This window comes from Cylas formicarius, unplaced genomic scaffold (genome assembly GCF_029955315.1).
Source record: "Cylas formicarius isolate icCylForm1 unplaced genomic scaffold, icCylForm1.1 PGA_scaffold_6__28_contigs__length_40554024, whole genome shotgun sequence".
In the NCBI taxonomy this organism is placed as follows: Eukaryota; Metazoa; Arthropoda; class Insecta; order Coleoptera; family Brentidae; genus Cylas; species Cylas formicarius.
Window position 1 is genome coordinate 12,637,551 of NW_026844347.1, and position 10,974 is coordinate 12,648,524.

At 37.8% G+C, this 10,974-nt stretch overlaps 1 protein-coding gene across 1 annotated transcript in view; it reads right to left on the reverse strand.

Annotated features, from left to right (window-relative positions):
* The window catches only part of LOC132702795 (5-hydroxytryptamine receptor-like), a 45,599-nt gene extending 37,072 nt beyond the window's left edge, over nt 1-8,527 (reverse strand). Inside the window, exons 1-2 of the mRNA XM_060671579.1 lie at nt 8,305-8,527; nt 5,106-5,400 (exon numbers count right to left, since the gene is read on the reverse strand). Coding sequence (XP_060527562.1) covers nt 5,106-5,400; nt 8,305-8,527 — 518 coding nt within the window. The remainder of the gene's footprint in view (nt 1-5,105; nt 5,401-8,304) is intronic.
* Between the last annotated feature and the right edge of the window lie 2,447 nt (nt 8,528-10,974).

Genomic DNA, 10,974 nt, shown 5'->3' on the forward strand with positions numbered 1-10,974 from the left:
GAGCTTTTATATAATTAGATTACCGAGGCATGTTTGCACATCCCCTTTTCTGGATTTCTCTGGGGTTTACTTCAAGACAAATAATTGATTTAGTCCAAGCTGTTATCAAATCTGTATCATGAAATTATTGTAGCCTGTCTATTAGCAAATTAGAGGAAATTTTACAGATAAAAATGTAGAATGATAGGGGAGTAGAAATTTTATCACTAGTACTAAAATATTGTAGTCTTTTCAGGTAAATAAACACTACGCACGTTCTAAAACGGTTGTTTGGAAGAAAGCTACTTTCCTGAAAGGTAGAAAATAAGTATCTTCCCACTAATATCAACAATATTTGAAAGATTATCAATCATCATTCTGAGTGCACAGTGCGGGTTTAGAAGAAATTTTGGAACCTGTGGCATTAATAATTTTTATCTATGATATAATTATGTTATAATTACTTAATATATTTGATACTATTTATCACACTACACAAACACTACAGCGTCTGACCGGAGCGGTCGGCTGCAAATGGGTAGGCAGAGCTTAATGCCACAGAGAAGGTAATCTGCCTAGAGAGAGACCCTCCAAACTAAATACAAAAATTAAATCATGGAAGAACGGTTATTACCCCAGGTGGGTACCGGCAGGGCCGGGAAATCCCACTCCTCTTCGGATGGCTGTCCCACGAATTCTGGGGGGGACAATTTTCTATCACCATTGAGAGGCGCAGAAGAGAAAATTGCTGAGAAGTATACAACCGTCAATACGGAAAGAAGTGATACTAGCGAATAAATTGACCCCTTCGAAAGATGGAGAGGGAGGGAGGGAAATAAGGGAGGCAGCAATAAAAATTCAAAGGCTAACCGAACAATTGCTGGGACAACAAGTACATGAAACGCTGGAGAACCTTAGGGACAACATATAGTACACATAAGAGTATAGGCGAGGTAATAGATGCGTCTCCAAGAACAAACCGAAGAAATTGTAATACAAGCTCACAGAACACAAACTGAAGATCAGGCCAAAGCTAAATTAACAAATATGGACGTCCAGAGTATCATTAAAAGTGCCTTGGATAACAATGCGCTAAATAATTTAATAGGCAGAGAATGGGAACACGATGCGTTTATATACACAGTTATAAAAAACGATATCCTGCATAATGTAATCAATGAAATGGATCTCACAGTTTTTATGGACCCAGAAGAGGCAGACAACTCCGTTCTAATTCGAAGATTAACCGAACTGGTGAATCAAATTAAGGACTATGTCGAAAGAAGTAAACCAGAGCTAGAGAACGTTATTTACGTGGTAACCAGCAGCAAATTACTCGATGGCGAAGGTGAAACTGAAGACGGGCAAGATCTGAAAATGTTCATGGGAGACATCACAGGAGCTATATAAGGCAATTAAAAAGGTTAAATACATAACTATTAAGAAAGGAAGAACCAAACTGTCTTGTACTTTTCAGAAAAGGTGGGACCATGAGAGATGCCGAAAGATTGCTGATGCAAATAGATAAAGGCGATATGCAGGAAAAAATTGGCAACCACAGTCAAAAATTCTATCCGAGGCTGTTTTGGTAGAAAAAGGGGACAGATCATATGCGGAACTGCTTACAGCTGTGAACATAGAGGTGAATAGACGACAACTAAGCGACCTAGTTAGCGGAGTAAGAAAGTCTAAAGATGGTAACCTAATACTGTCAATAGATAGGCAACATGGTACAGCAGCACACATGGCTGAGGCTCTTAAAGGCGTCAATGGTAATGCACTGATAAAAACCACAACCGGAAATGAATCAAGAGCTATACTGCACATAAAAAACCTTGATGCAATCACTATCACGGACGAAATAGTAAACTAAATTAAAACATTTATGACAAGAAATAATCTAACGGGAGAGGTTAGAGTTAGCTTTTAGACCGTCGTTCAGAGAAACACAAGCTGCCACAGTTTTTGTCTCCAAAGAAATTGCACATAAACTTACGGAGGAGGGGAGAATCAGAATCGGACTGGCGAGTTGTCCAATAAGAAAAAGAGTCAATATCACCTCGTGCTTCCAATGTTGAAACGTAGGACATATGGCTAAAGGATGCCCTGGGCCAAACAGATCTAAGATGTGCATCAACTGTGGAGAAGAAAACCACCAACGAAAGGACTGTGTGAAGAGCTTACATTGTGTAATATGCCAGGTGTCCGGTCACAAACTGCCCAGTCAATAGGAGGGCTGTATTACAAAGCGTGTAATGTTCAAACTTGAAAAATGGTAAAAATTCTCCAAGTAAACTTAGGTAGACGATACGCTGCACATGACATGTTACGGTAAGCTATAAGGAGGAAAATAGACGTGGCCGTGTTTAGCGAGCCAAACAAATAAAATGCTACGAGAAACAAATGGCAGACAGATGATAACTTAGGCTCAGCGAAACAAGTGATAAATAACTTGGACATTCCCAATACAGCTTCAAAGGCATCGGCTTTGTCTGGATAAACTACTTGGACATAGTTATATATAGTTGTTATATATCCCCAAACGAGAGCGAAGAAACTTATCCTACACCATTTGAAACTAAGCATCCGTATTCAAAGAAAACAATGTCTTATATATGGAGACTTTAATGCCAAGTAGGTGATAAACGACCACAAAGGGGAAATCCTCTAGGAATGGTGCTCTGAACTGGACCTGATCGTGTTAAACAGAGACACCATGCCAACATTCAAAAGGGGTACCAGCGAGTCCTTTAGTGATGTCACCTTCGCAACGAGTAGACTAGCAACCAGAATCTTAAGCTGGGAGGTATCGGACGAAGAAAATTTGTTTGACCATAACTTTATTTTCCTGGCCATAAAAGAAGATAGCGTAAACGAGACGAACTCACCTGAACAAAAACCGAAACAACTTGGGTGCAGTGTAGATCACACAAAAATTGAGGAATTTCTAATAACTCTGGAGAAAAATACCAAAGATATGGTCCGAAATTATCACCGGCGCATGTATCCTTAAGAGAAAAAAAGGACTGGGAGGTAACAAGAAACTTGTCTACTGGTGGACATCACAGATAGCCAAACTTTGAAAGGAATGTCTGCTTAAAAAGCGTACCATGACTCGAAAAAACAAATGGTCACATATTACTGACGAAGAAAAAAAATCGGCAATAGCACAGCATTGAGAAACCCGCGCAAGCCTGAAAAAAGCTATCCGGGAAGCCAAAAAAGAGGCCTGGAAGAGAGTAGTGGATGGCGTGGAAAATGAAACCTGGGGCATATGCACCTCTCCAGATTACAGAAAAATCCATGTTACAGGAGGCTCGGAAATTATTTGCTTCTCTACCAAGAGTAACCTGGGACATGATAGCGGTAAATCCAAAAGAAATACCGCCATTTTCAATGGAAGAATTAGAAGAGGCATCCAATAGACTTAAGTCGAAAAGGGCGCCTGGCCTGGACTGGATTCCACCAGAAATGATCAGAAATGTTATCAGGAAATTCTCTCTTAACGTTATGAACCGCCAGCCCTATAGGTTAGTTTTTATAGAAAAGCTCCCGATTGGTTTGGTATACGGTATGGGGAAAGTCCTGGAACGCTTGCTAAAGGAAAGGTTAAATACCGAAATAACGAGGAAAAGGGGACTGGCCAAGCAATAATTCGGATTTACCAAAGGTAAATCAACAGTCGACGCTGTGAATGTGAATGCTACAGGAAGTAAAAAATGCAAATAATTTCGCGTGGAAAAATAGAAAATTATGCCTCCTTGTCACGATCGATGTAAGAAACGCATTTAGTTCTGCGCCTTACCAGGTACGCATAATAACAAGATACTTTTAGGATCGGGAGCTGATGGTGGGCAATAGCCGTACCATGGAGGTGACCTGTAGGGTCCCACAAGGATCTGTACTGGGATCGACTCGATGAAACATTTATGACGACCGAGTACTCAGACTCGAAGTGCCGCAACACGTGAAAATAGTTGGGTAAGCAGACGATCTCGCTATAGCAGCTAACTAATAAAAGCGAGGAAACGCTGGTGACGTTGGCCTATATCGCCATTGACCGTGTAATGGAATGTTTAAAGAAGATGAAGAACTCGCGCCTGAAAATACTGAAGCAGTGCTAATGATTGATAGCAAAATTGTGAAAAACATCACAATTGAGATAATGGATACCAAGATTGCCACAAAATCTGATACTAAATACCTAGGCGTGCATATTTATCAAGCGATTCTATTTTTTTTTCAAAAACCCAAAATAAATATTTAATGCTTTTCTAATTTGCTGATTAACTTTAAATTTAGCTCACTTATTATTGATGTTAGCCAAATTTAAATCCTTCACGCCTTTAGATGCACACGACCTTAAAAAATCTCAAAGTATTAAAAACAATATTGAGTTAAGCTCTTGCTATGCTACAATAAAATAATTGTTTGACAGTAGATTTCGACAATATTTTGAACAACTTGATTTCAGAAAACTAACCTTAAACTATTAACTATAAGAAATTATTAACTGAAATTAAAGTCATGCTTTCATATAACTTAAACGTAAGCCAAAATTAATGGGCATGGAAATGAAGTTAATTTCATTTTGATGTCGTTTAAACCTATCCTAGTTTATTTTCTCACCAGCAAGTTTTCGATTTGATGTATAACTCAAATATTTCATGGAAGAAAATAAACAAGGATGAAATGGAATATAGAGGGACAGGCCAAGCAAATTACATCATCTAATATTAGTTTTAGAATTATTACAGAAAATGTATAGAATAAAACAATAGAATAGAATTAAAAAATGGAAAAGTGTTCATAGTGGTGATAAAAAACAATCAAAATTAAATTTCTGTTTATTATTCTCTTGCTTGCTTGACATTGAATATTTTAGCAGTTTTGTATAACATGTTCTGTAAAACGAAGTTTTGGGCCTATAATTAAGCCTAAACTATTACTTTCATTTCAGGATCGGAGAATTAAATAACTAAATCTCTTGTTGTGCTAATTTGACCTGTGTTGCCGTCCTTAATCTTTCAACCACGGTCGGCATAAATTAGATAGTGTGGTTGCAATAATACCCTATATATGGTTGGAATTTTACGAATATTAAGAAGGAATATAATTATGCTTACCTATCAAGTGCGATGGCGACTAAATGGAGAATGCTTGCAGTGCAGCACAGAACGTCGCTCGAAGTCCACATATCGCAAAGTTCAGGACCCAATGACCATTCCTGACTGACCTCATATACGGCTCCCAAGGGCATAACTAAGCATGCCACGAGCAGATCGGCAACGGCCAATGAGAGTATTAGGTAGTTGGCCACGTTTTGTAGATTTCGTTCCAATAAAATGGCCGCAATTACGAAAACGTTTCCTGGAACAATGATAACTTTATCAACGGTGGTCACGTAATTCGTCGCATATAGATGTTCAGTTTTCCGGAAGGTAAGAAATTTATTAAATCCGGATTATAATGTTAAAGAATATTTTCCGACGTCATTACAATGGGAACTGAAATATTACTTTGCTCTAATCAAACTTTTAGATTTCTTGTTTTAGGGGGATATTTTGTTCTACAAGAAAACAACGGTACCTAAATCTTATTATACAGGGTGTTTCCTAAGTAACTTACGACACTAGCTAGATACGTACTTAGTGCGCACATAAACAATGAATAATAATTAAAAAACATGGGGACATCCCTTTCATTATTTAAGTGTGTATTCCTTTCAAAATTGCTCACATATTTTCATAAATCTAACCTTAAAATTGAAAAAAGTAAAAGTTATTTACCGTTGATTCTTCTTTGTCCTAGGAAAATGGATGACAAATTTAATACAGATAGACACTGCGTACATAATATCATGCCTGTCCGGCCCGTTTTGACACGACACCCCTTTGCTAGCTAGGGGCCGACTTTACGGCGTTTTTAGATATGAATGGAATTACCCAGGATAAACCTACACTGTAGATTATTCCCAGTAAAAGCAAAAGGTTTTTTTTTAAATTAATGAAATAATATTGTAACCAGATCCTATATTTCAAAAGGCATGTTTTGTATCTTTGATGAGGTCTACTTAAAACATTATTGTGTGTCTTTTTTTGTTTGTTTTGTTTGTGTCCTTATTTGACCTCATGGTCAAGAAACCCTAGTAGATTTTGTTAAACATTTAAACTCGATACACCCTAACATACGTTTTACCATTGAGTTGGGAGCTAATAATAACCTTCCATTCTTAGATATTCTTATTATCAGACCTAACATTGGGTCATTGTGTTTACAGAAAACCTACGCACAGAGACCGACACACTAATGCATGGCCACATCACCATCCGGCCCAAAAATCATCGGTTATCAACTCTCTTGTTTACAGAGCAGTAAAACTATCTCAGCCCAAGTCACTGAAAACAGAATTAAAACAAATTACCTCTGCTCTTCTCACTAATAATTTTCGCATTAAAGATATTAAGCGTTCCATCAAAAAATACACTTCACCACAACCTTCCAATAGCAATGAGGCCGAAAACAATCCTATACTTGCCACTGTCGTCCTTCTTTACATTGAAAACATCTCTAACCATATAGCAAAAAAATTATAACCTCGAAACCAGATTTACCACTTGTCCAAAAATCTCTCAACATCTTCCGTCCGTCAAAGACAAAATTCCATTTGAGATGCCAGGAGTTTACAGCATTCTATGCATATGTGACAAAAGAATACATTGGAGAGACCGGACGAAAAATATCAACTAGGATCAAAGAACACGAAAGAGTCTTACTACTAAGACAAATAAACTCATCAGCTGTTGCCGAACACACTTATGAACCCTTAGATAAAATTTTATTCGATAAAACCCAAAATTCTTGCATGTTCTTCTTGCATCAGTTCTTCTACCAACGAAAAATACGAGAGTCTGTAGAAATCTATAAACAACCTAACAATCTTAACCGCGACTCAGGGCTCTACCTGTCACCAATTTGGGAATCAGTCATCCGAGAAGGTGTTTATGCCCCTCATTAGCGCCCCCCTCAAACAATATATAAGCAGGTACAGAGCAAAATACGAGCCAATTTCAGTCAAGCTCTGAAGAAGGCAACAGGATAATTGGCGAAACGTCAGCAATTTCGACTCAGCAAAAACCGACGCAGGAGGAATCCAGAATTTTGTAAAAAATATTACAGTAGCCTGTGGAAGTTTCTTTGAAAAATTAAAATATGCATGGTTTATTAAGGCAATTCAGCGATAAAGTAGCTTAGTGAAAGAACAGATCATGTTTGCCTAAATAAAAAAATACATATCGTCGAGCTGTGAATAAAAATGACAACGAATCTGATTTTTATTTGCAGGAAGGAACGACGGATGATAGGGAATAACGGTGGAAAGTAAACAGAGTTAAATCCGTGAATTACGAAAAGCAATGCAATGCCAATCCATAACAGAAGCGGTATCTATATCAAAATAAAGTAGCAACCAATATTACTCAAGCAAAATTTATTGGAAAATTAAAACATATTTTTCTTAACTCGCTACTCTAAAATATCCAATAACCAAAGGGTCATTTTTTCTACCTAATCCATCACTGTGCGAGTCGCTTTGACATTTTAAGACACCGTAACGGTTTTCTGTAGATTTTAGCAACTAAAATTTGTTAGTTCCGTTGGTCAGGACACACAGTCGCTGTCACATCTTTGTGTATGGCCAAATTTTGATATTTGATATAGTAAAAGGAACTGAAATGGCTTTTTCATGTAGTGTCGAGCAAATTCATGGTCAACAGTTTTTTGAAGCGGCATCTCGAGAAGTACAACGGATTCGTACTCAGGACTACCCAAAATTAACTAGACTAGTAATCAAGGTTTTTAATGTTTAAAAAAATAAGTATTTACCTTGAAAATAACTATTATTTTGTGCGTCATTTTAAGACCTTACAAACAAATTTTAAATAAGGTATAATGTAGACGCTAACTAATTTTGAATAAACTCCAACTGTTCCAAAATTCATTTCATTAGAATTGAGTTACTCATTCAGTCAACCTTTTACGATGCTTTGATTTAATAACTTTCATCATTAAAAAGAACAGTTCACATTTACAAGTACTTCGGAAAATGGTCTTCTTCGAAGTATACGTCGGACATCAGTTTGTCTTGACAAACTAATTTTTCCAAATTCATATTTCTTTTATGGACAACTGCAAGCCGATAACACACTTATTCTTAGTTTTATTGTCATATCTGAGAAATCGTGATCTCACGGAATCGTGTTAATCCATCAACTTTAGCTTTCCATGTTTATCTATCCATTGCTTCCGTTAGTTGGTCTATCTAACAGGTGACCTGCCTCTTGGTCGTTTTCCTTCCACCTTTCCCTGTACTATCAGTTTCTCGAAATTGTCGGCCATCTCGTCTTGTGGTATGTCCAAGGTATTTTAAGATTCGCCGGCGACATACTGTGGACAGTCTGTCTTTGATCTTCAGCTCCTTTAGTCTAGAATCATTGGTATGTTTCTCAGTACATGAAATCCGTAGCATACGCCACCAACAGCACATCATCTTTCGTATATCTGGTGTTTTCATAGTCCAGGATTCCGCTCTGTACAGAAAGCTTGAGAATACAAGGGCATGATTTTCGTGTTTCTTGTGATGTGTCGATCTTTCCATTTTGTGGTGAGGTTGCTCATGCCTCCTTGTGCCATTGCTATTCGTCCTTGTATTTCCTTTGCGGATCCGCCTTGGTTACTTATTAGTGATCCCAGGCACACAAATTCATATACATCTTCTATGTTTGTGAGGTTCGGACGTTGAATGATTCCCGCTCTGTCAATTACCATGAGCTTAGTCTTGCTGAGATTGATTTTCAGACCCATCCTAGCATTTTCACTTTCCACTCTGTTCAACTTCATCCTTATTTCGGTTTCATCTCTCGCCAGCAGCGTTGTATCGTCTGCATATCGTAGGTTTGTTAGTTTTTTGCCACCTATTGACACTCCTCCCTCGAATTCGTCTAGTGCGTTTCTGGGAGACAATATCTTGTCACCCCACTTTTGTATATTGAAAGTCTGTAACGAGTGGTTATCTATTCTTACTATGGCTCCATTTGATTCATATAGGTTCTTAGTTAGACGTATTAGGTGTTTCGCTATTCCTATTTCTCTTAGTATTTGCCACAAGCATTTCCATTTTACGGAGTCGAATGCTTTTTTATGATCAATAAAGCAGAGTAGCATAAGGGAATTAAATTCTCCTGATTTTCCTATTACTTGTCTAATATTGAAAATTTGGTCAAGTGTTCCTCTTCCTTTCGCAAAGCCGGCTTGCTCGGGTGGTATTTGTGAGTCCAGCTAATGCTGTAAGTGGCGGTCTTCTTAGGAGAATTTTGCCTGCGTGCGATATCAAAGTTTTTTCGGTTGGCCATGTCTTCGTGTGGCAGATCTTGTTGCAAATATCCAATAGTATGTCTGTCCCCGGTTCCTCCAATGTCTTTAGTATTTCGGCATTTATGTGATTCACTCCTGGTGTCTTGTTTGTCTTCAGATGTTGTATGGCTTCTATCACCTCAGCCTTTAATATATTCGGCTCTTTTTCTGCTTCCTCGTATTGTCTTGAATATTCTCCTCCTAGATCTCGATTGTCACCGTAAAGTTCTTAGTAGTACTGTTTCCATCTATTCAGAACTTTTTCTGTCTCCCACAATATAGTTCCACTTTTATTCTCTATGGCCAGTGTTTTAGGTTTAAATTTTCTGGACAGTAAATTCACTTTCTGGAAAAGATCACTCGTTTGGTTGGTATTCTTGTACTCTTCAATCTCTTAGCATATCTTTTTGATATATTCATTTTTATCTTTTCGACTAAGGTAAGCGTGCTTCAATTGATTTTCTTGTTTGGAATGTTTCTGCTTTTCTCAATAATACTCAATGTCTCCTCTGTCATCCACTGCTTGGTCTGCCCGTTTTTCCCTTGGTCCTTTGATGTTCATTGATTGTCGCTTCAATGTTGCTTCTAAATGCCAACCATTCGGATTCGCATTCATTGTTCATAAAATCTATCTTATTGTCGGTTAATTTTCTGTTTATTTCTGTTTTGAGCAGTTTTGTTTCAATGTTCAATCTGGGTACTGGTTGGGGTGATTTTATGTATTTCAATTTTAGTCTTAGTCTACAGCAAGCAATTGGTGGTCTGATCCGCAATCTGCCCCGGGGAGGGTCCTCGTGTTGCTTATGGATGACTTCCATCGAGCGTTGATTATTATGTAATCAATTTGATTCCTGTATCTGTCCGCGGATGATTTCCACGTATATAATAGTCGAATATGATGTTGGAATAAAGTATTGGTTATAACGAGGCTACTTTCCAAGCAAAACTGTAGCATTAGTTCTCCTCTCTCGTTTCTCATTCCCACTCCGAAATATCCCACAACCGGTCTTAGATTTCTATCATTTTCAGTCTCGCCGATTTTCGCGTTCATGTCTGTATGATTGTTATTACTTTCCCAGGTAAAGCTTTCATTGTGCTGTTTAATTCCTTATAAATTCTTTGGATGTCTTCTTCCTCCGATTCCGTTTACCTGGACTATGTTGAGGTTACAGATTATTGCTTTTAGTTTTAATGATATTATTCTGTTGCTCACGGGATAATAACCTAGTACAGATTTGTTTCTTCCCTGCGGTACAATGAATGACACTTCTTTTTGGCTATTTTCGTCATTGTCAGAGAAATATATTGAGTTTTCGGATCTTGACGTGAAATTTCCGGATCCTTTCCAGTGTGTCTCTGCTAGCCTAAGCAGGTCTATATTATAATGTTCTGCTTCCTTCCAACACACACTCCTTGATAAATTGCCTTCCGCTCTTTTTCAAAAATGGCATAAGCACCTCGATTTTGTCCTTTCTTATTGTCCTATCAGTGAGTACATCTTAGGATACTTACAGTTATGCCTCTTTATTTTAAAATATTTATTCACTGGAATGGCTTCAATGTAGAGCGAACAAATAGACTTTC